This window comes from Festucalex cinctus, chromosome 6 (assembly GCF_051991245.1).
Source record: "Festucalex cinctus isolate MCC-2025b chromosome 6, RoL_Fcin_1.0, whole genome shotgun sequence".
In the NCBI taxonomy this organism is placed as follows: domain Eukaryota; kingdom Metazoa; phylum Chordata; class Actinopteri; order Syngnathiformes; family Syngnathidae; genus Festucalex; species Festucalex cinctus.
The window spans coordinates 16,657,107-16,685,083 of NC_135416.1; the positions used below are offsets into that span (position 1 = coordinate 16,657,107).

Genomic DNA, 27,977 nt, shown 5'->3' on the forward strand with positions numbered 1-27,977 from the left:
TTTTTTTTTTTACTCATTTCTATGACTTTCATGCAACATGAACTATTTTCTTTCTATATGTATTCATTTATGTATCTCTCCTTGAAATGAGATGATCCATCAAACGGAGTTTATCCAAATGAAATGACCGAGGCTTATCTAGCGATACACTAAAACAATTGCTCACTTATTTGAGCATTTGAGCAGTGCTTTTTTTTTTTTTTCCAAAGAGAGGAGGAATTATTGACTAATCAGTCTGATGTCAAATTCGCATCAGCAATCAATCATTTCTTTTTTTTTAATTTATTTTTTTAAATGTATTGTAACCCACTTGTTAAGGCATCACACGTTCTGTATCCCATCAATGTCGAATTCAGTGTGGACAACACGAAGTTTCAACTTATGTACGGTCCAACAATATTGTGTCTGATCGATGTTTCTGCTGTGACACTTCTCTTCAAATCCGGCACAATGCTGGTATGTTGTCACACCTTTTTGGGGAAATGAGAGATTGGCGTGAACCATGTTAACCCTCGCCACTATCCACACATATACAGCATAAGACGCGCACGCACACACACACAAACACACAGAGCAAAGAGAACTCATGGCAACAGTGACAAAAAAAATGTGAGTGTAATATTTTACAACCTGAATATCATTCCAATAAAGTTTTACTTGTAAAATTATCCTGAAAGGCCTTTTCTTTCCAAAGTGGATTTGTTACTTATTTAATGTTAACATACAAATAATGTTATTGTACTTAAGTGTACTTTTACTATACTACTATTTTCTACTTGAGTATTTTTCAGACAACTTTTTATTTATACTCCCATTGCTAATGGATGTCATTTTAATAAGACTGGTTTTAATTGTTTTGTCCATGACAGATTTCATTGTATTTTTATTGTATTTGTAGTTATAACAACTTGAGGGGTATGCAGACACAGGAAAGCCCCCCCCCCAAAAAAAAAATAAATAAAAAATTGCCAACCATTTTCTTTATGAGGTTTTGACATGATGCCAGTAATATTACAGCAGGTGATCAGCTTAAAGGGATATTGAGTAGTGTTTTTTGATTTTCCAACGTTCATTCATTGTTCTATTATTGCATCAACAACCTTTTTATTTTTTTTTTATTTTTTATTTTTTTTTTATTTTTTTTATTTTATTTTATTTTTTTTTTATACGTGATCACTAGTTATATTACCACATAGGTTGGCACAAGCTTTAGGTTGTTGAATTCTATTAGTTCACCACTAGATGGCAATCTACACACTGTCTCTTTAATAAAAAAAACAAACAAAAAAACCCAAATAAGATATAAACAGTAACAAATAACAGCAACAGCACCCAGTGCACAACACATTCTCTGTAGTGGAAATATGAAATTATGACATTTGAAGAACAGTTTGTACTGTATTTTAGTAAACAAAAACTAACAAAATAACTAAAACAGTAATTCAGAAAACATTTTCATTAACAAAATAAATAAATAAATACAAAATAAACTATATTTTATGTTTACAAAACTAATATATACTATATAGTGAAAATCTTCATTTTCATCTTTGCTAATTTAATACATGAGCCTTTGAGATTGTTTTAATTGTGATATTTAAGCAGAATAAGAACGTTTGAAAGTGTGGCACACAAGTGATGTCTTGTATCAGCAGCCAATAGAAAAGCACCTTCAGATGATGTCGCTCGTTAGGCGACAATTTTGCGTGCTTGACTTTCGGCTCCAATGGCTCGCCTCGCCTGCTTTGTCATTTAACTCACCTGAAACACAGGTAGGTAAGAAATGCAGTACTTTTTTCATTTTACAATGGTGTTTATTAAATCATTGAAATAAATCAATTAATTAATTTATTTAATTTGTAAAATTTTACATTTTTTTAATTAATTAAAATAAATCACAATCATCAAAAACTACTCAAACTATATTTATTTTTTTAAATTTTACATTTTTTTAAATAAAATTAAATAAATCACAATCATCAAAAACTACTCAAATTAAGCATTTTTGAAACAACTAAAACTTATAAAAACTAACAGAGCTGCCCTGAAAACCAATTAAATTCAATTTAAAAAAAAAAAGTGATTTATTTTGTGACTAGTCTTATTTGAAAAGATAAAAATATTTTTTTCCTATGAGGCAGTCAAGAGTTTACACGATTCCAATTCTTCAAAAACAAAGCGTTTTGTTTTTTCCGTAAAAGATGTCATAAAGCAGTTTTTGGAGAAAAGCTCAGTTCTTATTTCTTCAGAAAAAATGCATTCTTTCCCCAATAAGTTCATTAATTAGTTCACCATATTTCTTAAGACAATATATATATATTTTTTTAAAGATGAAATATGTTCACTTTATTGGTGAAAAAAATATTTTTGTGTGTAATTGCTCAGGAGACAAGGGAAGTTTGATCATATTTCTTGAGAAAAGACATTAAAATAATTTTTTTTTTTCCAAAGATTGTCACGTTTTCTCACAGCCAATATTATGCTTTTGCAAGGAAAAAAGTGATTATTATTATTTATTTATTTTTTTTGTGGTGTTTTCATGCAGGCAAACAAAAGCAGCACAGCACAAACAAATAGAAAGAGAGAGGGAAAATTGCTCTTTTAAAATTTTTTGACAATTCACTGAAAAAAAGACTAAATTTAATTTTGTCAAGTGGTTGCACAAAAGAAGAAAAAGATCAAGTGTCAATTCATGTGTTGTAACATTTGATGACATAAAAGTAATGGATTTAAATGATGAAAATAGTAAAATGATATTTTTATTGTATATACGTTGTTGTTGTATGTTTGACTATTGCTTGCATCCAACATCGTCATATTTATTTTCCAGGAACTCCATGCCTAAGCAAGTTTCTCTGTGCTTTGGGGTTTGACACTCCGCACGTGTAGGCCAGTATTCAATCCAGGTGTTCTCTCCAAGAATATAGGTGAACCTGAAGACAAGTGGGTGAAAACACCTTTATGTTTCAAGTACACCTTGCAAAGCCAGTCTTGATGCAAAAACAGACAATCAATCAGGTCTCGACAAATTACACATCCAGAGACTCACGTTTGTCCCGGGTCATCTCTGTGAATATCTCTTGAGGTGCCCATGATTAAATAGGATTTGCCGATGTTCAATTCTAAAGCATCCCTGCAGTGTGAATAGCTGAGGAATGTGCGCAGTTCGCCTTGGGCACGCTTATCTTTATTTTCTGTAATGGCAACATGGGAGAAGAAAGAAAATATGTTTAAGGTAGAAGTATCAACAAGAGTGCATAAATATTCTCTGAAAAATATCATCAGCGTCAGGCCAAAACCTCCTATGCCCAATTTTCACACTTTTCCACAACTCTATGCAATTGGCCAGTTTCCATGTGGGTCTGTTTTTTTTTTTTTTTTTTTTTTTTACAATTTATTGACCATTTTAAAGTGTTGAAACTGGCTTGCTTTTTTTGATGATGCAACATTAGTGGCTCAACAAACATGTGGTTTGGATGGTTTGTTTGCAAAGGGATGATTTTGGAGATGCTAGAATTCTTCCTGACACCAGTGATATGCAAGACAGAAAATATATTATAAGTCATTGGAAATGAAATCCCACCTTCTTTGATGACTTTGGTCACCCGCGCTGCATAGATGTCAGTTGACAGGGCATCTTTAAATTCTTCCAATTGTATGCGGTACACTGAGGACAGACAAGTTACACATTATAGTTTTAGTTACTCCTCGAATACGACAAATTAAATCAATATACTGTACATGATCTTACCATAGTCTATCTTGTTGGTCGGGGTACTCTCACAAGACTTTTCGAAGCGCGATTCCTTATGGAAATTACCTTTCTTTTGAAGACTGCAGTTCTCTGGGTGCAGGGGAAAAAAAAGAAAGAAAATATTTAATTGGACGTAATGATGTGTTAGTACGGAGACCCTAAGGTGACATGGTAGAAAAAAACAACAACTTTGCGTACCCTCGCAAAACATCTTTGCGTTCCCTCGCAAAGATTGCGAGGGAACGCAAAGATTGCGTGCCCTCGCAAAACATTTTTCGTTCCCTCGCAATCGCAAAGATTGCGTGCCCTCGCAAAAAACTTTGCGTACCCTCGCAAAACATCTTTGCGTTCCCTCGCAAACTTTGCGAGTTGTTTTGCGAGGGAACGCAATCTTTGCGAGGGCACGCAATCTTTGCGATTGCGAGGGAACGAAAAATGTTTTGCGAGGGAACGCAAAGTTTTTTGTTTTTTTTCTACCATGTCACCTTAGGGGCTCCGTAGGATCTGACAATTGCTTAGTGACATATAATATACTGTTCATATGGTGGTGGTAAATTAAATAATACATGGAGAAAACATATTTAATCGGTCACTGTTACTGTTCACTCGTGTGCAGCTCATTTTCTTTATTTAAAAAAAAATGTTTTAATGCTTTAATACTTTACCGGGATTCAATATCAAATGTAAATCTTTACAGACATGCAAGCTGTTTTTCTTACTGTATTTCTCAGAAAATTCACTTGATACAGTCTGAGTGAACAGGAAGTTGTCTTCTATCTTACCTTCAGCACAGGTGCATTCATTGTTTCTGCAGAGTTTGAGCAGCTGACCAGCTCTCCTCTGGGGATGGTAGAATTTCACACAATGCGTCTCTACAAATAGACAAGCAGTTTTTGTTCATCTAACAGGAATGTTCAGTTTTTATTGTCTTGTTCGTCTGTGAAATGTGGTGTAAGAAAGTTGCTGTATATGGGCTAAAGTACTAAGGCTCAGTTCTTATTTAATTACTAAACCAGATCTGATTCAATTAGTTCCTCCTGACTCTTCTTCATCTTATCAACCCATTTAGGAAAACTCTATGCCTCCAACTTGGTGGAAAAAGTTTGGGGTAGGCCATCTTCCATTTCCAATGCACAGGCAAAAGTCCACATAAGTCCCCTCACTTGAATTTGGTGCAGACGAACAAACGTGATATATCTACATGGACAGCAATTATAAGTGCATTAATTACATAAGTGACCATAAGTGAATTTGAGTGACCTCAAATTCCTAAGAGTCATCTGGATCTCTGGATGTAAATGGACAAGAACCCCACACTTCAAAATTTTTGAAAACGTTACATGAACAACACATTTTTTCCTTTAAAAATGGCAACAACAAAAAAATAAATTGTGACTCACGATCATAGTATTCATAAACAGACACAGCAGCTGGTTGTAAGAGGCCGACTTTCAGGGTCTGGATGATCCTAAAACTGATTTCTTCAGGACGCTTATGAGAGACCTGTGGAGGTGGTAAGAAACAAAGTCAAGCAGTTCTAGATGATCAGAAGAGAAATATGTCAGAGAAAGGTGAAGACATGTCTGTCCATCTTACTTTGTCTAGGTAGATGATGAGAGAGCCCTTCTCTGACAAGGCTGTGTTCATCTCATACTTTGAAATGGTGGGGGCATGTCCTTTGGCCAGCTACATAGAAACATACAATAAGAAACTCTCCTAAGCTATATTACAATGTTAGGTTTGCCTGTGAGGGCTCGTACCAAGTCCAGGTCTCTCTTGTCAGCACGGAAGCCGGTCAACAAGCCAATGTCCAAGATTGTCATAGTTGCATCACGCTCTGTGTTCAGATACCTGCTCAGATACCACATTACATTATTACATGATAAACGGAAACAGAATCAGATTTTAGTATATTTTTAATGGGACTCGGGGAGGGGGACAAGAATCAAACTTGCAACCTTACAGTTGCCAGTCTTATTATGTGACTGCTGTGGAGCAAAGCAGTAGCAAAAGTACTGCTTGCGAAGCAAAGCAGGCACATATTACTGTCCTAGAAAACGGCCCCGGCGTTTATTATAGCGGAATTTTTCATAAAAAAATGCAGCCCGAACCATTTTTTTTTCCGGAATTCCGAGTTACCATGGCGACGCAATTCCCAAAACCCCCCGCCAAAAAGCGCCATAGGAATGAATGGAGAAGGGGGAAAAGAGCCACAAATTAAGCACATTGTTCCAAGCCACGCTGTGCACACATACATTAACCGACAGATATGATTTTCAGCTCATTTTGTTGCAATTTTTCGCATTTAGCATGCTAATGCTAGCGTAGCATGCTAATGCTAATGCTAGCTTAGCAAGACAATGCTAAATTAGCATGCTAACACTAAGTTAGCATATTAATGGTAATGCTAACTTGGCATTTTAACGCTACTGCTAAGTTAGCATGATAATGCTAGGTTAGGATGCTAATGCTAGCTTGCTGACTGATTGAGAGGTAAAGTACACTAACATTTGGCAAACTGTTCAGTGCATTCGGCTTTCCACCTTGCAAGAGTCAGCAGTCACATCCAAAATTTCCACGGGAATTTTTCTAGTTGTTCTTATTGTACTTACATGACCTGTATTTTGAGCTTGTATATCTCCTCTTCCTCATCAAAATTTTCTATGAACACATCATACACAGATGAGCAGATTCTATGTTCATGTGCAGATTCAGGCAGATTAGCACGTTACAATATTATATGCATTTTTTTTTTAAATGTCAAGTATTTAAATTACCTGGGATAAGTTGCACTGACAAGTTGAAGTTCTGACAGTCACCTTCTTTTTCAGAAGGCAGGGCATAATACAACGACACCATCTGTCAAATTGACAACAGATCTCATGATTTCATTTTAGGGGATTGTTTTAGGGGAACATTAATTTTTCCCATATAAGGATTTATTCATCCACCCATCCTATAAAAATAAAAATAAAACCAAAATAGTATACTGTAGCTGTTAACAACAGCTTACCATAACATGGTTGACTTACTTTAAATGTTGCTTCTCCACTACCTTCGGCTTTCACTTTCACATCTTGGTTAATTCTCTTTATCTAAGGGTTAAAAATGCACACAAAGGCCTTTATATATTAACAAATTTGGACAGTAGCAGGAATGCTTAATTAATGCGAAATTAGGCACTCTTACGTCGGTTGTTTTTGTGGCATGTTGGTTTTGCTTGTTAAAGTTATGCTTGAGTGGTTTTGATCTGCCCGGCACCTCAATGTCCACGTTCAGATTGTAGTCTGGCTCTCTGGCATTGGCCCAGTATTCCGATATAGCTTGATACACCATGATTGTAGCCTAAACTGACAAAAATGTTTCAGTTGAGCTCAGATGACACGACTATTGCCGTAAAATCTTTCCTCACCTGCGTTGATCCATAGCCTCCACCCACGAATCCCTGTTTCTTGAACCAACTCACCACTGGTCTGGCATCCTCATAGGCCTTTATGAACACATTAAAAGAAACGTTTTTCACTGGATATAACGTATATGTAAGAATGATCAACTCCTGTCGAAAGTGTCATTCAGTAAATAATAGTAGAGGACAATATGGTAAACCGCTGCGTTATCGTGAAGTTTAAAGTTCCACATTGATTTTGATGTGTCCGTGGTGAGAAGGTCAGTCTCGAATGCAGTTTTTTTCTAGAAAATGTGCCCATTTTGTTTCTGTCGCTGCTATTAATCCAATTAACTTACCTCAGCTTTGACCAAAGCCAGAAGAGCGTAGGCTGTAGCCTCCAGCGTATAAGCATCTTGTCGAGGCACAGGCCAATGGGTCGACTCTGCAAAGGATTGATGCAATTTATAAAATAGTTTTTTTTTCTATTAATATTTGTTTCTGTATTTTTTTTAATTTTTTTTTTAAACGGTAAAAATGATCTACTATTGACTTGTGAATATGTAATGACAGTGAAATTAATGGTGTTTTAGAATTCACCTGGGGAAGCAAACGTGAAGAGGAAGTCCTTGTTCATCTTATTCATATTGGCTAAAGCATATGATGTCATGGCTACAGCATAAGGGTTGATAAGGTCGGGCAGACGGTTTTCAAGGTAAGACACAGCTTTAGCTTTACTATCTTCCAAACTCTGTAGAGAAAAAGAGGAGAAAGTAAACTGTGGGTCATGATGGTACCAATACTAGACTTAAATGACGAGGCTAAAAGATCATTACTGTACTCATCATATGTGATCCTAATACAGATGTTTGCAGTGGTCATGTTAGTAAATGAATGATGTTTTACTAGCCCTGCGATTGGTTGGCAACCAGTCCAGGGTGTCCCCCGCCTACTGCCCAGAGCCAGCTGAGATAGGCGCCAGCAGCCCCCGCGACCCTTGTGAGGAATAAGCGGTCAAGAAAATGGATGGATGGATGATGTTTTACTAATTTGCAAAGGACTGACAGCTTTCAGTATATTAATTGGCACCATTAGCTAGAAGCGAATTTTGTGGTAAAATTTAGGAGTGCCCCGATCCGATATTGATATCAGCTGTCCGTTCGATGTAATTAAAAAAAAAAAAAAAAAAAAAAAAAAAAAAGTAGCAGATTTATATCAGTCCACATCCAAAATCTCCGATATTAGGCAGAGCAAGTTTATTTCTATAGCACATTTCATACACAAGGCAACTCAATGCATAAAGAAAAGACAATATCTACAAGCAGCAGAGAAAACAAAATTAGCTTACAAAAACTGCTAAAAAACAAACAAAACAAAAACAACATACAATAACAATGTTAAAAAAAAATAAAAGCAAACTTAGAAAGAAGAGTAGTTTTCGAAAATAATTGCAAGTAAAAGCCATTTAAAACTGTTTAAAAGACCTTAATCAAAGGTATAGGAAAAAAAGTGACGTTTTTAACATGGATTCAAAAGCATTTAACTAAGGGTGTGCTCAAAGAAATTCGATACTGCGATACATCTTTGCGGTCTTCATTACAATACACGTATCGATACACAGGCGTCAGAATCGATATTGCTCATTAATTATACATTAAGTTAAAGCAAGGTTGCTTGCGCAGGAACAGCAGCCTCAGTACTAGGCAGCAGGTGCAGAGTGTGTGGGGTTTTTTGCAGAAGAGACACGCAGCTTGCATTGTACTTAACAAGCAGTGTCTTTGAAGTTAATTGCATTCAATTAGTCCACTTGTCGCATGAGGGGAGCAGACGAAAGGGAGATGGGGGCCTTGGGTGTTCAGTTTATTGCAGCCTACTTATTTAAAACAAAAAAAGTGTACATGTTAAGTCCGTTTTAAAAATAGCCTACCAGTGATTGGATATGCTGGCGATATTATACATAAATATAATATGAACTTTCACTGTTTTGCTGACGATACTCAATTATATTTGCCTACAGAAATAACAAATTCGCAAAACTGCAGTAATCTGGAGGCATGCCTCGCCGACATTAAACAATGGATGTTGTTTAATTTTTTGCTTCTTAACCCAGATTAAACCGAGATGTTGATTGTCGGTCCCGCTCGTCATCGGCATCTGTTGACTAACACCTCTCTAAACCTTGATAAATGTACTATTAGCCAAATTAACTCAGTAAAAAATATCTCTTTTCAAATGCACATTAAAAATATTACTAGAACTGCTTTTTTTCATCTTCATAATATTGCTAAAATTCGTCATATTTTTTCTGATGGTGATGCAGAGATTATAATTCATGCGTTTGTTCCGTCTCACCTTTACTACTATAATGTATTACTCTCTGGTCTTCCAATGACCAGCCTTAAAAGTCAATTAGTTCAAAATGCAGCAGATAGACTTTTGACGCGGACGAGAAAGTTCGATCATATTACCTCGATATTAGCCAACTTACATTGGCTTCCGGTGCACCTGGGATGCGATTTTAAGGTCTTGTTACTTACATATAAAATATTGTGTGGCTTGGCGCCTTCCTATCTCGTCGATTTAATAATACCGTACGTTCCGACAAGAAACCTTCGTTCGCGACACGCTGGTCTTTTTGGTGATTCCAAGAGCTAAAAAGAAGTCCGCGGGTTCAAGAGCATTTTCGATCCGGGCTCCAGTGCTCTGGAATGCCCTACCCGCGGAGGTCAGAGCTGCTACCTCTGTTGAAAGGTAAATCACGTTTTAAGACATAATATACTCAGTATACATAGTATACTAAATTATATACATTATACTCTTGCATTTGGCTGAATGTTGTGGGCCTGGTGACTGCCGCTGCTTTCTTTCCCTCCCTTCTCCGCGGAGAGGAGGGGGAGTTAGGTGTCAGTGACCGTTCGGATGCTGTTTTACCATTACCTTGAAGTTGCTGCCATGGAGATGCCCAGGTCGTCCGGGCTGGATTGGGATGATGACCCACTTCCCTGACGATGTCTTCTTGCAGTCATTCAACTTCCTCAATGGACTTTTGCACTATTCTAGTACTAATGTTTAGTATCATAAACTATGTACCGTAAATTGTTGCCCATTCAGCATCCATTGCAGCCTGGTCATCCTGGAAGGGGGATTACCACATCTGCGGCCCCTTCTCAAGGTTTCTTTTTTTTTTTTCCCCCTGATGTTTTATTTTTTTGTTTGTTTTTCCTTGCCGTTTTGTGATTTGATCAGGAGATGTCATTGCTATTTGTCAACTGTGGGCATGTGAAGCCCTTTGAGACTTTTGTGTGATTAAGGGCTATATAAATAAACTTGACTTGACTTGAAGGAGCCGAATTAAGGAGTTGAAAATGTGTGGGAGTATTTTTCATTGAAAGTACTTCTTATTGAAATCGAATACTTTATAGACATTGCAGATGAGAGTGAAATTGAGTGGAAAAGAACTGGGTAAGTTTAATATGACAAACCTCATCATGCATGATGCATAATTACTCTATCACCTTATCACTTGATGAGAATAAAATAGAAAATTTTGTTGTTGTTTTTTTTACTTTTTAACTGCTTACTAGATGTAGAGTTTAGTTTTTAAATGTTTTATTCTCTTTTTTGATATTTGCCAACCTGGCGCCCAAAATAAATTGTCACTTGAACCTATTTTGTGAATCTCTTTGGTCCCCTCAGCGTGCTCTCTACCTGATAAATTCAATACCTACTTTTAGTATACTTGCTGCAATAACACTATATTGTATTTTCCCCATTTTATGATTCCCCCCCCTTCCGATATGACAAAGCTCACATACTCACATGAACTGTGGAATTGCAAATTGCGCTTGACTCCTGCAATGCAATGAGATTGAAGGCCGTCATGGAGGCGTCCGAGTCATGGCCCTTCACGTCACCCTACATAAACACACACGCACAGAAGACAGATAATATTACATGACTATCAGAATCATTGGCAAAAAGATTCATTGACACCAATGAAAATTGAGTGCCCTTACATTCATCTCGCCGTGAATCAGGTTGCCTACTTCCTTAAACATGCCATCAGGTTGCTGTGCATTGAGAATAAGAAACTTGACAGCATCACAGATCACATCTCTTTGCACTGCCACCAACGGGTAAGCCATGGCAAACACTTTGGCAACATAGGCTGTCAACCTGAAAGATGAGAGGGAACACCACTTAAGTCCTATTCATTTGCATATGCAAAAGTCTGCTATTATTATTGAAAGAAATATATATATATAGGTTTTTTTCTTCTTTGTTTGACTCACCAGCTGCTACTGCTACCCCGATCGGACCACACAGCAAAAGAACCATCTTTCCTCTGGTACACAAGCTGATTTGTGTAGCCTGTGCCCAAACAGACTTTTTAACCACCTTGACATCCAATTACAGTATCTGGCATCATTGGCAATTTGAGGAATCCACAGTGTATAGTATTAAAGACTTTTACTTCATTTATTCAATGCCTATTCCTTGAACAATATAATGTCAACCTACCAGTCTTCATGTGTTGCAGGGCTTCATCACGTTTCTCAAAGCCCACACTTTCCCACTGGTTGGTTTTGTCCAAATAGATGGTTGCAATTACAGGCAGGGTCATGCCAATCATGTTCTGCTCTCCACAGCCTGTAGGCTGTCGAATCAGTGTACCCATTGATGTTCCAGCAAGGACATGTTCCAGCAGTACACTAATTTCTTTACCTGTATGTACACAAATATGCACAGCTTAAAAACACCAGCACATATTGTATTATTGTTCTAATTTTGTTGTACAACTCCATATTTTGTTGATGTGTCAGCACATATTTTTGTAGATGGCCGGATACAACCAAAATATCTCACCTGTCACAAAGATTTGTGTGACAGGTTCTGTGCCTGGTACCACATCTTTCTTGGGAATTTGACTGTTGATAATGACTTCTTGTTTACCATCTACAGTGTAAACACACAACTTTGATTAAGCATCAAATTATTAAATTGTTACACAATTAAAATGTTTTTGGCACAGAGTGTAATAGAATGTGGAAACCCACTTGTTCCATTTTTGGCAGGGTTAAGGTCTATTTTCTGAAGAGACTCTTTCAGGACGCCTTCAGGCTGGAAAAGCAAAACAAATAAATAAATACAAATGAAAAAGGCTACGATTTAGGGTGGCACGGTGTATGAGTGGTTAGCACGTCCGCCTCCCAGTTCTGATGACTCGGGTTCGAGTCCAGGCTCCGGCCTTCGTGGGTGGAGTTTGCATGTTCTTCCCGTGCTTGCGTGGCTCTTCTCCGGGTACTCCGTCTCCGGTCTCCTTCCACATTTCAAAGACGTGCATGGCAGGTTAATTGGGCGCTCTGAATTGTCCCTAGATGTGCTTGTGCGTGTGGATGGTTGTTCGTCTCTGTGTGCCCTGCGATTGGCTGGCGACCAGTTCAGGGTGTCCCCCGCCTACTGCCCATAGCCAGCTGGGATAGACTCTAGCACCCACCGCAACCCTTGTGAGGAATAAACAGTTCAGAAAATGGATGGCTACGATTTAGGTATGGCGGGCCACCGCTCCTGAATAAATAGAATGGAAACACTGCACAGTATATACATCTAAAGTCTGACTTGACAGCTAGCTTTTGGACAGACACTTGGGGCTGGCATTAAGTGCATCAAGGGAAACGGAGAGTTCAAGTGCGCCTGATCCCTTCATTCCTTACCGATCAACCCTGCATGAGTGAGTAATGCATTAAAATGACCTATGTCAGCCCCCTTGGAAGATACCTTGATTATGAATGCTGTATTGATATATAGAGCAGACATTTCCTTCACTTTATCCATCCATCCATTTTCTTGACCACTTATTCCTCACAAGGGTCGCGGGGGCTGCTGGCGCCTATCTCAGCTGGCTCTGGGCAGTAGGCGGGGGACACCCTGGACTGGTTGCCAACCAATCGCAGGGCACACAGAGACGAACAACCATCCACACTCACAAGCACACCTTGGGACAATTTGGAACGCCCAATTAACCTGCCATGCATGTCTTTGGAATGTGGGAGGAGACCGGAGTACCCGGAGAAGACCCACGCGGGCACGGGGAGAACATGCAAACTCCACCCAGGAAGGTCCGAGCCTGGACTCGAACCGGAGACCTCAGAACTGGGAAGCGGACGTGCTAACCACTCGACTACCGTGCCGCCCCTTCACTTTATAGGAACTTTAAACTGCCTAATGAGAACACTCCTTTCACAAACATCTTTAAACACTAAATAATAGGAAATAACGTTTTCTCATGAACCGTCTAGTCTAAGCTGTACATAAAATGAATCCAACTTAAGATCGAACATTTCAATAGCCACACTTAAATGTTTTACCACCACTTTCAGCTCCTTCCTTATTCCATCAGAAAAAGATCTGCCTTTCACGGCTGCTTTGACCTCGATGCCAAACGTTCCTTTATCCATGGGAATGATGATAAAGGGGACAGCTAGCGTAGTTTCAGCCTCCATTTCAACCTCCTGGCTGAACTTTGAGCGCCTGGAGGCTGAACTGCACACACGCGGCGTCTCAAACAGATCCACACGCACCTCAAACACGAAGATGGAACTGAATGTTTATTCTATTAAGAGTGGTTTCATCTTTTAAAACAGAAGCATGAACACACAGACTTACTTCAATATCTTCAGTGAGGTAGTTGTGGAGGATTGCTTTGATTTCAATCTGCTCTGAACGCACAGCTGAATAAGGAAGCTTGAGGTCAATGAAGAATTCCTTCTTTACTATCACCTCTAAAGGTTCGCTGACACAGATTCCTACAAGATGGCACAAAGTGAAAAAGGTTTAATGGGAAGGACCATTCAGAGCTCGCAGAACATTATGCAGTATAAGCGGCTTTCGGCTTTAAGGAGAATTTGAGTGGATCCTCACCATGTGTTTTGGATAGACTAATACCCATGAGCTGCCATGTTGTTATGGAGTCTTGCAAGGGCTCAGATTTTGTCAATGATGTGGTGTCACTGAAACAAAGAAAACATTCAATATTTTTTCACAGGGTGGATGTATATCAAGGGTTGGGGAATCCAAAAAAAAACTTTTGCCACAGGTTAATCTACTCCACTGGCAAGTAAACAAGCTCGTCTCCACCTGTCCAGAAGAAGCATCTGTGACTTTCTGTACCTGCCTGGATTCCCCAACAACGTGTGTATAAGTGCTATATGGGGAAAATGTACTTCACTAGCTTATAACGAACTACTGACAAAGGCTGTGTTAAATGAATGCTTTTAGTACCTGCTGCATTGCATTTTTCAAAACTAAAGCCCTCTTGTGAAAATTTCAAGTTCATATGTTTGATATTAACATGCTGGTTAAAATAACCCTTTGAGAAAATCATCATGAAGTTTATAAACAGCAAAAAGCTCAAGATATTAAAAAACAAAGGGCGAGTTAGTGGGAGTCTGTACGGCAAATGGCGACATGCTAATCATGCTCTCGCAAGATGAATTCTCGCGGTATTTGTGAGTTCACAAACTCCGGAGAATACATCTTGTACCGCTCCCACTGAAAACCGCTGTTGTTCGGACCAATCACAGAGCGACATTGTGTTTGGGGGCGGGATATGCAACTGTGACGAAACCAGGAAACCAGCGCCAACGCCGGAGCTAACAAACAAACCTAACTCGACGAATGGAGGCTGCAATTAATTCTGCTCTTGCAGCATTACTCACAGTTTCCGTGTTGAATGTTGAACAGCGAGAGGCGCTTCGTGTATTTCTAGCTGGTAAGAAGTTCATGCTTTTCCCCCCTTCTGCAAGAATGAAGACGAAATCTTCACCAATGGCCGTGACTGGTTAAAACAACCGTGTAGAATGATACATCGTCCAATCAGCTCGAATTATTGTACAGAATGTCCCGCCTTTTTCCGACCAAATTACTGTAGAGAGGTACCACATGGATATTGCGGAGAACTCCCACTTGAGTGACGCGCATATCCATCTGGCTATTGCCAGGTTAGCGGCATGCAGTGATGAATATTTATCGAATGGGGCGGCCGGCCATTGGGTCGAAAATGGACCGGCCATTTAGAAAACTCAAGAAATTCCCAATGGCCAGTCCGCCTCTGGTGTCAGGTGTGGTCATCTCTTTCATTATCCATCTCTGATATGTATGAAACCATGTAGTGCTGTTGTCCCCCCTCGGGCTGCTAACTTGGCAATAGCCAGATTGATATTGCGCTTCACTCAAGGGAGTTATCTGCAATATCAATCTGGTACCGATCCACGGTAATTTGCTCGGGAAAGGTGGGAGATTCTGTACAATAATTCTAGCTGATTGGAGGATGCGGCATTGTACACATTTGTTTTAACCAATCACGGCCACAGATGAAAATGTTGTCCTCACTCACTGTCGACGGGTGGGGGTGGGGAGCATGAACATCTTACCAGCTAGAAATGTACGAAGCGCCTCTCGCTGTCCATTCAACAAGGAAACGGTGAGTAATTCTGCGAGAACAGAATTAATTGTAGCGTCCATTCATCCATGTTAGTGTTGTTTGTTAGCTCCGGCGTCGCCGCTGGCTTCCTGGTTTCGCCACAGTTGCATATCCCACCCCCAAACACAATGTTGCTCTGTAATTGGTCTGAACGATCGGTGAAAATCAACGGGCTCGGTACAAGATGTATTCTCCGGAGTTTGTGAACTCACAAATACCGCGAGAATTCATCTTGCGAGAGCAAAGTTATAGGGCTGCAGCCATAGAATATGTTGGTATTCGGATATCCTACTGAAAATTCTGTTAAATAATTGGCTATGCGGATAAAAACAAAAAATATATATAGTTGCCTGGTGAAAGAACAAAACTAACATATTTCCATTTAAATTGACCAACTGTTTTTTTTTTTTTTTTTTTTTTATATCTAGACCATCAACTTTTTTTTAGAAATAGTGACATTACAGACAAATCTCTCCCTATACATTTTGGTCTATGAGACAAAGTGACGTCAGAACCACAGTAGTGAATTTGCTGGCTAAAACAGCACATTTGAGTTAGTCAGGTTTGTCAAATTGATCAGTCGGAACTGGGAAGGCAACTGTGTCAGATTGTCAGCATTAATTGTGAGTCATTTACGCCGATTAAATAGCCTTTGAAATGTAATGGGCTAGCGCTAGTGGCCGGCGCTAAACGCTGGCAACAAGCGGCATCCAAAACAATGTCAACGAAAGTACGTTGTTTTTTTGGTTTGTTTTTTTTTGCTTTTTTTTTTTTAGTACCCATAATTGACAATTGATCGGCACACTCTGAATGGCGGAAACAGATGCTGCAAGATGAATCAAGGCAGCCGTTACACCACAGCATTTGGCAACAACTTCAAAATAAACGTGTTCCAAGGCATTGATACCATATGTTAAAGGGTAAAGTTTATGTTGAAGTTGGCCCTCCCAGAAACTGTGTCACATATTCCCCACAAGGTAAACTGTTTCCTTCACTGTAAAATTGGGAGATTACTGGGAGAAATGACAGATCGGGAACCACGCAGGAGATAGGGTTGGAATTTGTGAGTTTCCGGTGTGACTCAGGAAAGTTGGCAAGTAGGCTATGCATCAAGGGTTTATCAGATATGGGAAATACTGAACAAAAAAGTAAAAACCCTGCCACAGTTTGGCTTTAGCCACAGGTGCTTTACACACACAAGCTTCACCTGCCAAGTGAGTAGAAGCCAAACTGTGGCAGGGTCTTTACTTTCTGGACCTGAATTTCCCATCTCTGCATACAATCTGCTGCCGAACTTCTATTGTGGTACTGAGCATGTTAAATAAAGAGCTTTTTTTTTTTTTTGTCTACACTCTGGCCTTATTTGTTTCCCAACACCACAAATACAGTAGACCAATTTCTTTACCAGTCCTGCATGTGTTTAGGGCAAGGAGGCAACGTGATGTCAATCCAAAGCCAGCTTTCAGGGAATTCCGTGCGGCTGACAATTTCAATGTTATCCATGTAAGTGAAATCTTCCATCTCACCTTGAAAAGAGATTTAAAGAGTCATACGTAAAAGATTATTTTAGTGGGCTATGCATAATGTCCATTGTGTCCATCTCTTACTCCGAGCTATTTTAAGGGTGTCGTGCTTCAGGTCAGCTCGTTGGCCTTCCAGCTCCATGCAGCAATACAGGAAGGCCTCGACACACTCTGGACCAGCAGTAATGTACTCGCTGCGTATTTTACAAGTGTATGAGAGACGAGTTTCCGCCATGCCATCCAAGCAACATTCCTTCTGTTGCCCTTGATATTTACCCGCTGAAAACAAAGAAATGTGAAAGACCAGAGGTCAATATCTTGATGAAATGATGGCTAATGGCAGTGCTTCACCCCCCACTACCCACCACCGTAGTTGTTTGGCATGAAATAACTACAAGTATTTGTGGGTACTACAGGTATAGACATATTACCTAAGGTTGTAGTAACCTGTAACAGAGTTGACGCTCGCTTCTTCCTGATGGGTGACGGACATTTCAGCTCTGAAAATGTAGCACAATTAAATCACAAAACCAACCCAGATACAGATGAGCACTAGAAATAAAATTCTGTTTATCTGCTATTTGATACAACATAAGGTCAAGACTATATATATATAAAAAAACGATAAAATAACAATAATAATAGTAATAATAACGAGGACTACAAATATCAATGAATAAATGCGCATGCGTAACGATTCACAAATGCACATTCGACATTTCGCAAGCATAAGTCATGGAAAATGCACACACAAAATTAAGAAAGATGTGGAATTTGTGGATGTATTTGTGGATCTGAAAAACATGAAAATCGTGAAAATGTTTGCAGATCTGAAAAGCATGAAAATCACGCATGTATGTGTGGATCTCAAAAACACGTGAGAATCCCAAATTTATTTGTGCAAATTATTTTGATTCAAATCTCTCCCCATAGCATTCATTCTGGCCTTGTTTAACTGTGATTTTCTGTTCCTGAGTTTTTCCGTAAATAAATTGCATTTGTCCTTACTTCGGTCTGCGTTTGTGGGATCCCGTTTTTCTTTTTCCACCGGTCATACCAGACATGATGGTGTTTTTGACAAAAGTTCAATGTACTATGAAACAATTTTGAACATAATCCAGCATTTTCAAATTGTACACTATTCTATTGACCAATAGACCCATAGTAGTGCTTAAGCACCAGCCATTTTGCTCTGGATGACAAAAATGCCCTTTCCGTTGGAGCCCAATTTCTTTTTCATTCATTAATATTAAAAAAAAAAAAAAAAAAAAAAAAAAAAAAAAAAAAAAAAAAAACTTTGTCATCAAAAATGTTTCAATATCTGGAAGGCATTTATTTAAGTTCTTGTGAGAATTTAGTCCCTTGCTGATGTGCATCACACACAAACCCTCACCTTGCTAATTTGGGTCTGAAACTGTTTGAAACCCCGCTTGAAGTGAATACGTAACATAATAGATAGAATAACAACCAAATGTGTCACCTAATCGGTAAGGGGTTTCCTGTCCAGCGCTGGTCTTAAACACCAGCCCAGCATCATAGAACACACCCATTGCATCCTCGCCTCCACCTGGTGTGCAGCCTCTGTCGTGCTTCTCCACAGATTGCCACACCTGTTTAGCAATAACCAGTAAAATTAGATATAGCTCTAAAATTACCTAACAAAAAAAAAAATCAAAATCACCAACTAACATTGGCAGCTTGTTGATGTTCTACTTTGTACAGTATTTGTATGGTTGTTGTGATTATTCCCTTAAAATTATGCAAATTATAAATTAGTTATCATCTGGCATCATTGATGCGATTGAACAACAAAATAAGTGAAGTGTTTGCCTTTTTCTGGGTCAGTCGATGCTTCTTGTTCAGAACAAAAACCCCTTTGTCAACTGCCACCAAGCCCACAGTGGCATTTGGGTCTCCAGTCACCTTCAGTCCAAACATCTTGCGCGGTTCATAGGAAGGTTTCTTCCTTGCTGATTCCAGTTTGAGCTAAGTAAATGAGGGAAATAATTGAGGCGCATCTGTTTTTAATTCACACATCATTGAATTTATCAATTATACTCAGAATAATACTTCATGAGTTTGGGTGAGTATGTTAAATGTCATTTTACCGAGCCCATGCAGGAGTCCTTGACTTCCACCCAAACAGAGTCGGACACTACCTCGCTGTTATCTGGATGGTAGTAAGCTACTATACGGAATGATGGTAGCATATCTTTGGTGACGGGAATATTGAGGGAGATCAGAATTTGGTCTTTGGTTGTCCAACGGCCATATTTCACCAGTTGTCCTCTGCCAATAACCTTAAAAAGGAACCCAGACTGTCAAAAGTTTGCTCTATATTACTGACATTTATTTGGTTGTAACTAAAAATAACTATGAGATACATTTTTAAAAAATAATTTCTAGTTTAATACATTTCATACAAATTTTATTTGGATGTACGCCGCTATTGTTATTTACGTCGCACCGCATTCAGGGGTAGATTCACTAAAAATTTGCGTAAACCTTTGCGTGGCGCGAAACGGTAAAAATGTAGCAATCTGGGAGCGCCGAATTCACTAAGTACGTCCAGATGGGGAAATCCGTCACTATGTGGGCTGCCAACCAGATTGGGCCACGGTGCGCCGGTGTTATTTGCGTGTCTGTAAATTAGGTAATTTGCATACATTTGACGCAAAATATGCCCATCCCAATGCAAATGAGAGTCATTGATATACAGTGTCTAATTCACTAACGCCTGCGCAAATAGCCACACAGAGTTTGAGTGACACAAATAACGTTTATGGAAGGCTGGTGTAAACTTGGTGCTTCCTCGATCCCGGGATCATGACAGCAGTGCATGGTGACATGGAGAGCCGTCCCCCTCAGTCTGATCATGTAGAGAGGAGAGCGAGAGGGAGGGAGGGGGGACATATATGTTGGTTTACGACACATGACGTAACCCAGGCTGATCGATAATGATGGTGGGGTTGGGGGAGCATTTTACGAACATTTTTACGTGCCAGATGCATACTGTATGCATACATCAACCTCTGAAGAAATATTTTAAATAAATGACCGCACCGATAATTTGTACTTTATGAATGAATGAGGTCGTTGTCGTCCTCTCTGCTCTGTACCGCTTAATGACACCAAATGAGGAAAACGCTTCTGCACCTCTCGGTCCAACCTCACTTTCTGATAATGTCATCTTTCTCACCCCTTTACTATCCTACCATGTTCTTGGTGCAAATCCATTGCCATGTGTGGTAAATCAGGCTCAAATTTGCTCCCAGTTGTCAGAATTTGTGGCCGTGTTTGCGCCGGTATATGATTAGAGCAATATTTTTAGTGAATAGGTGGGTAACTGGGAGCAGACTGCGGGTGCAGTTTAGGAGCAATATTTCGCGCTATTACCGGACACTAAGGGGCATATTCACTAAGAATGCGCTGCGTCGGGTAATAGCTGGGTGTAACGTTATGTGGAGATCTTGCAAGGTAAGAGAGAGAGAGAGAGAGAGAGAGAGAGGCACTACCTGGTTTCGTCACAGCTTCATGTCGCCTACGATCTTAATATGTCGGCTGCGAACGTATCAGCGGGAACAATACAAGATGTATTCTCGTACTATGTATGAACAAATACTCCGAGAATTTAGCTTACTGGCAAAACGGCAATGTCACTGAGCACGGCACCTGTCAGCCAATCACAGGCATCAGGCATTGTCACGTCATTTGTTGTAGCATCTTATACTGCACAGGTGGCTATAAAATACTAATAAAAATAATGTGTAGTGCTGTCCGGTTGGTTGGGAAGATAGAATTGATGAACCTGTTTTTGCACCTGGTTTTTTTATGGAAAGAGACAAATTGTGGTTTCTTTGAGGTTTAGTATGAGGTTACAGAATGATGGCCTGCAATAAGGATTAAAGGGAATGTACAAACGTTGGGCATTTCGAATCAAATCAAAATATAAAGTAATTTCACATATCATGCTCACACCAACATGACACCGTGCTGTGCACCTGTCCCTTATTTCAGGATTTGAAAGTTGGCATCCCTAGTGGCACAAACAAATAAATAATATAGAGCAAACTTTTCTTCAGAGTCGGAGTTCCTTTTGAGTGACAAACATCAGCATCCAGCTTTGTAAATGACGATCAAACACACACGCGGGTATGAAACTCTCACCAAGTATGTGATGTCAGTATTTCGAGTTGCAAGCTTGTGTAGATTGAGGTTAATTCTCAGGTCGTTACCCAAACCCAGTTCAGCTGTCTCCACCCCTGCAAAAGTCACATTTTCAAGATGACATACTGAGATAGCTTCTGCACTGTAGTACATGAGATGATGATGGTGTGTTCTTTTACCGATGTGAATGTAGTTGTTGTTTTTGCTTATATATGGTAAGGCTTCCATTTCAGCAACTGCTTGCGTTTTGATTTTATGGTCATTGGTCCTTGCCTGTTGAAGAACAATACAGACTATGGCAAGTCTTGTTGAAGTTGACAAACTGTGACATTTCAACCACATGACATGAAACTGACATGCACTGTTTTCCATGTCCTTTGTTACTTCCATCTGCACTGAAGGAGACTTACTGTGATGTTCAATCTTTTATATCCTAGAACTGTATTGACAGTGAGCTTGGCAACACCGTCTTTTGAGGTCCTACCCTGCACCCCGCCTGGGTTCACCACCACAGGAACAAGTGGTGCAGGAGTTTCATCAGGATTCACAACCTTAAGCTGCCTCCCAAGACACAAAAAAAACGGATTCATCAGCAAACATAACTTTTTCATTCTATATTATTATCATAAGCCAAGTTGTATCGTAAAATGCCAGGAATAACACGCACCGTAACACAATAATACACATCCCCCAAATTACCATGAAAAAGCTGTTTTGTTTTGTTTTTCTCTTCTCCCTGGACTTGTGTATTATACGATCCCTCGATTTGCTGGTGTTATTATTATTATCAGAGTGAATAACATGAATGAATAACGATTACAATCATACCAATAATATGCAAATGTTTTTAAATCCAGGTTAAAATCTATGCTCTTTTCCATACCTATAGGATTAAAGATATAGTCTGACGGATTCCCTCATCATGCAGTGAAGAGAGAGTAAAATAAGAGCTAAACAACACATTGTAAGTATACAAGTGTATAAAATTTACATCAATAGATTAATACCTAAAAGTAGGTAAGTGATGGAGCTCTGATGAACATGAGGTGTCCAGGCTGATCTTCTCATGTTATATATGTAAATTACAAATTCCCCTTTTTTGAAGCTATCAAAATTATTACAAATTTTCTTTCTTATTGTTGTTTTATTGTAAACGTATATATGCTCTAGTCTTTACCGTAACAAGAAAGGCCATTCCAGGTTTGAAATATTTAGGTGTCTTTGTGAGTTGGATGGTGTATGGAGATGTGACAATCTGGATGCCTCTCAACTCTGCTTCCACCATTTCACTCCCTGTAAGCACAAAATAACCACACAGGACAATGCACTTGCACTGTTGTACACTTATGGAATTTTAAGTAATAGCTATCCATTGCAGCTCAACTGGCGTAATTCGTATATGGCAAATCATTCACTTACCACTCAATGTCATTACGCTGGCAGACACAAATATGTGACTTCCCACTAATTCATCAATGTTTGGGACTGCTGCTGTGATCTGCGCTCTCATTAGTGTGACCATTCCTTGGCCATTCTCGATCTAAATGTCCAAAACACAGATATAATTAAAAATAAAGAAATAAAATACACCAAACCAAATCGAATCGTAATCCTTTTGAATCGAACTGAATTGGTCCATTTTAAAATCGAACCATCCTTGTATCGGCTTGCATCCCATGTATCGAACTGTCTTGATTGGAGAGATTTACACCCTACATCATAGTGTGCACTGTGCAGTCTTGCAGATGCCATTTTAGTAAAATAGGATGCAGTCTAAGTTACAGTTCACTGTCTTATGCACTTACAGGCACTCTCTGAAGAGATTGAGGAAAGCTGTTCTTTTTGCCATCCTTGAGATACCCAAACACCACAAAGGCCGTCCCATCTACCTCTTTCCCAAATAGATACCTAAAATCGCATGAGAAGACAGTGACGTTCATACAACAATCAACAAGGGATGTAAAAAAAAAACAACAAAAAAACAATGAGACTTGCTTTTCTGCAACAAAATGATTTTCACTCACGTGGCTGTGATGTCAACAGTGAACTCATCTTTATCCTTTTGGAAGAAGGAGACCAAAGGGGTTAATTTGACTTCAAAACTGGGGAGCACTGAAAGTCATGAAAACATTTCATTGTTCCAAATTAGAGAAAGAGTAAAACTGTGAAACAATTCACAATATGGTCGGCTCTCACCATACTCTTTGACCTCAAAGTTGGCATAGTAGCTCTGCTGTGGGTGACTTTGGAACTTGACGACTATTTTCCACAGACCAGGACTACACAGAAATGCCAACAAGTTTTAAAAATACATTTGAAAAATGAGATTAGCGTTGCATAGCTAAACAAACAAAATTTCCTCGATTTTCGAGTCAAAGAAAACGAGCAGAATAATGTAAAAAAAATTAAATAAAAAATCACCTGACTATCTTCACAAGTTCAAAGTTTCCAATGTGGATCCCGGACTTCAAAAAGACTGACCCAAGAGGTATAACGATGTCTTTAGGGGTCTAAGGATAAAGAACATTGAACAAATTATCATAATCAGCCTCACGTTTCTTTCTGATCATGTATTTGAGCCACTCCATAACATGCTATCCACCGGCCATGAAATTGATTGACTTTTTTCAAGAAAAAAAAAAAAGGATGCAATGACAAAAGCAATGGCACTTCTCATCTTAATCTCTTGCTCTTTACCAACAATACAACTGGAACAACACACTGCAATGAGAAGTCGGAGGAAGAGGATGTTAAAGATAAACGGCTGATAGTGATGGGTTTGAACATGTATCTGTTACTCGAAAAAAAGAAGTGGTACCTGTAACAAAGTGACCCCAGTCCCACCAACCGCCAAAAAGTTTATCACACATTATTTCTCATCTTAGTGAAACAACAGATCAGCTCCTAAGCTTGTTGAGACTTAACAATATAAATATGTTGAATTTGTTTACACAGAACATGTTAAAATGTGTCTTATGACCAGAACAATGCGTTTGTTGTTGAACAATATCAACCTTAATTCTGCTGTCACCTTTTTCTATCCAAATTCCATATATGTGTGTTAGGAATATAAAGACACCTTGAAAGTTCAAAAGTAGGATAAATAAATATGTTTATTTGTTTTTTCTTTGTGATAAATTTCATGTGAATTACTAGCTACGTTACTAATGACCTCACATTTACCTACTGTTTTCCGACTGGGAACATTTTAGATAAAAATGCTCACCATCATATCAATAGTTATGACGTCAGCTGCATCATCTTGGTTTGGGTTATTTCTGTCGATAGGTATCATGCCAGGCGTCAGTCCAAATATCCTGTAGTTCACTGAAAGATAGCAAGACAGATTTTTTGTTGCTATAACTTGTTTTGAGCCATATAGCTGATAATGACTCCACCCATTACCACCTGTGCTATCGGGGGTGTAGAGATTCTTGTCCGTCTGGATGAAGATGTGTCCAGACTGGAAGGAGACCAACACAACTTTCTCCAGCAGCTGACCAGGAAATTGAGCTTGCAGGTACACATACTGCTTCATGGTGGGGTCTGTACTAAATTCCCTTGCCGGTATCTAGGACAAAGACAGATATGTTGTATTCAAGTGCTCAGAGACATCCAAAATATACTCGTAGTGTCTCTCTTTTACCATAATTTGTCCAAAGCCTTGGAAGTTGTTAGCACTCGTCAGGGTCACAGATGCACCCAACCCAAGATTTTTGTTTCTGCGCGGATATTTCAACACATTTATGTCCACTTTTATGTCATCTCCAGTGCAGTCTTGACATTCCACAAAAATGTTTTCTGCTGTTCCTATTCGCAACAGGTTGGGGGAAGACATCACCTTCCTGCAGCATATTAGAGGGAGAATCATTAGAATCATTGGCAGACCTACAGTCTTGGTCACATCATTAGGTACACCAGCTCACTCAGTAGCAGAGCTGTATATCGTATATCAGCCGTTACAAAGGTACCAGTAATTTTACACTAAACATCAGAAAGAACATGTTTGCTATTGTTTTTCATTAGATACTCTAACATATTACTTTGTGCAGTGTTTTTTTTTTTTTTTTAAAGCACAGATTTTCTGCGATTGGCTGGCGAAGATTCAGGGTGTACCCCGCCTGCTGCCCATAGCCAGCTGAGATAGGCTCCAGCACCCCCCGCGACCCTTGTGAGGAGCAAGCAGTTCAGAAAATGGATGTATGTATGGATGGATGCTTATCTGTTTTATCTTCTTTTACTCTGCAGCTGTTTTTTGTAGTGAACATGAACAAATGCCGATGGCCCCCAACCCCCTCTTTTTTCCTCCCTTTCTGATTATTTTGATCATGTCATGACCATATCCTGAACACGCCATCAAGTTGTGACTCAAAATAACCTCATCACATGCACTCACCCTTACATGGACTCTGCAAAAAAATGTGTCAACTATTGATTGTAAGGACTCAAATCCAGCATTTGATAAGTATAACATTTCATCACTGCACTGTTTACCGTGTTTGATGTAATGAAACAAATAAAGACTAACCCTCTGGTCATATTTGATCAAATTACGTTGACGGCATTTGAAGCTGAGAGTCCAGGCCCACTGATTCCATGACCTCACTTTTCACTTGGACTCTTCAAACAATAAGTCAACTATTTATTCTCGGAACTAAAATCCAGCATTTGATAAACACAACATTTCACCACTGCAATGTTTACCGTGTTTGATGTAATGAAGCACAAATAAAGGCTACCGGTAACTGGCTGGCCATAATTGACTAAATCACCTTGACTTTTGCAAACTGGATAAGACGGACAGATGGACACAGTCAGTCAGACAGACAGACAGACAGACAGATAGATAGACAGACAGACAGAGACAGAGAGACAGAGAGAGAGATAGATAGATAGATGGATAGATAGATGTTGAAGTTGGACAGATTGTGAGGTGCACGTGTTTTTATGCACCTAACAACCTCAAAAAGGCGATGCTAAGTTTCATTAATAAGTGGATCGTAGATGGACTTTTTAAAGGCACAATAACAGGTCTTTGAGGGATAGAATTCTTGTTGATTGGCACATGTTCAAATACAAAATCATTTTCAGCACTACCATACAAATACATTCTTAAAATCATGCAATTTGATTTAATGAGTTTTTAGTTTAGATGGTGTCTCTCAAAGTGGACATGCATCTATCAGGACAATTCAAGAACCCTCCATAATTTCTAAGTGGGTGAACTTGCAAAAATACCTATTTTCCTCACTGAAGATACATTTTGCTTCTTCCTGACTGAAGATGGATGGATGGATGGATGGATGGATGGATGGATGGATGGATGGATGGATGGATGGATGGATGGATGGATGGATGGATGGATGGATGGATTGATTAATCGTGATTATTTAAAATTCTAAGATGTTATTAATTTGATTATAAAAATTGAATCATTTGACAGCTCTAATTTTGAAACACATGTCTTCCAGATAAAAATCCTAGCAATGGTGCATGTGGACTTGTTAGAGGAAAGAAAAGATAGCTTGTCATACCGGAGTCATTGTATTGGTTTAAGCAAACTTTAAATTAGTGCTACTATTAGCAAACAAAGAAGGTTGGACAATATGTCTCAGTAATTTTGGGGTTAGTTTTCACATGATGTAGATCCCAGAATTGTGATTCAGATGATGAATGACTAATGAGGAAATTCATTTGACATGTTTTGTTTGAGTGTTTACAAAATGATTTTCTACTTGTTGTCAACACTTCAGGACTAGTTTAAGTTTCATGATCCTTTTTTAAATTATTATTTATTTAATCTTGATTTTGTAGTGTAAACCTTTCACGCACGAATTATGATAACCTACATCAAGATTCATTCAGATAGGAGGAAGCAACTTTTGAATAGCTGTTAAACTGTAGTGACGACTGACCTCGGGGTTCCAGGTAATAAAATGAACAAGTAATTGAAGAAAACAAAGTAGACTCATATTTTTCCTATGAGTGAAGATTATTCAAGCAGACCCTGTTGAAAGTTGAGCGCAATTCTACTTACAGTGGATCACCACCAACCGCAGAAGACAAATAGGTAAAGGCCAATGAGGCCAGCAGCCACAGAGGAGTTGGACGCATGGTCTCCCTGATCCTGAACTGCTGTCCATGTAAAGTTCAACACTGCAACGCTCCCCTTTTATATTCCTCTCAACCAACCTCCTCCCAGTGGGTCCACATGAAGTTGGTTACTCAACATCATTTCCCGTAAGCAGTTGCTGAACTGCTGAAATTGGCAAAGGTCTACAAAGACACATTTAAAAGTCAAGGGCATGTTGTTGTTGTTGTTGTTGTTGTTGTTGTTTTTTTGTTTTTGTTTTTGTTTTTTTTGTGATGGAAAGGATAAATCAAAACCAAAATGACCAAAACAACACACAAACATACATTTGGATGATTTGATGAATCTCAAATATAAAAATAATAATGATAGCAATACATTCAGTTTCACATTCTTTCTGTTGAACATCTACAATTCAGTCATTTTCTGACCATGCTTGGTCAATATTTATTTTGAAGCAATCGTTAACGTATTAGCATCCACCTATCATATGTAAATGCAGCCACTCAACAGCCATTATGCAGAACTTTATCCCAAACTTGTCTGGTTTTGATGGAATATATTACATGAAAGCA

General features: G+C 38.9%; 1 protein-coding gene across 1 annotated transcript; it reads right to left on the minus strand.

The window, feature by feature from the left end:
• Positions 1-2,623: 2,623 nt before the first annotated feature.
• LOC144020565 (complement C3-like) lies at positions 2,624-27,492 on the minus strand. Its single transcript, XM_077524176.1, has 43 exons — positions 27,349-27,492; positions 24,958-25,156; positions 24,720-24,882; positions 24,538-24,638; positions 23,733-23,821; positions 23,508-23,590; positions 23,336-23,423; positions 23,117-23,219; positions 22,731-22,851; positions 22,489-22,604; positions 21,722-21,868; positions 21,491-21,584; positions 21,312-21,406; positions 19,253-19,444; positions 18,975-19,130; positions 18,625-18,754; positions 17,576-17,644; positions 17,229-17,423; positions 17,027-17,147; positions 14,061-14,149; positions 13,806-13,945; positions 13,508-13,720; positions 12,197-12,260; positions 12,006-12,095; positions 11,661-11,864; positions 11,432-11,510; positions 11,156-11,315; positions 10,959-11,054; positions 7,740-7,890; positions 7,499-7,584; positions 7,167-7,244; positions 6,944-7,099; positions 6,787-6,849; positions 6,532-6,613; positions 6,367-6,415; positions 5,515-5,605; positions 5,351-5,440; positions 5,155-5,257; positions 4,537-4,626; positions 3,752-3,844; positions 3,584-3,667; positions 3,050-3,194; positions 2,624-2,933 (listed from the first exon to the last, which is right to left on the minus strand). Exons 1-43 carry the CDS (start codon positions 27,423-27,425, stop codon positions 2,792-2,794), a joined length of 4,977 nt encoding a protein of 1,658 aa, XP_077380302.1. The 5' UTR covers positions 27,426-27,492; the 3' UTR covers positions 2,624-2,791.
• Between the last annotated feature and the right edge of the window lie 485 nt (positions 27,493-27,977).

Bases quoted from the DNA above. Each gene is read 5' to 3' on its own strand.
- LOC144020565 (XM_077524176.1), bottom strand. From the start codon at position 27,425: ATGCGTCCAACTCCTCTGTGGCTGCTGGCCTCATTGGCCTTTACCTAT. The intron at 17,148-17,228 runs GTAAGAGATGGA...TCTCTTTTCAAG, and splicing joins CACCCTTAAAATAGCTCGGA to GTGAGATGGAAGATTTCACT. The intron at 6,614-6,786 runs GTAAGTCAACCA...TCAATTTGACAG, and splicing joins GTGGAGAAGCAACATTTAAA to ATGGTGTCGTTGTATTATGC.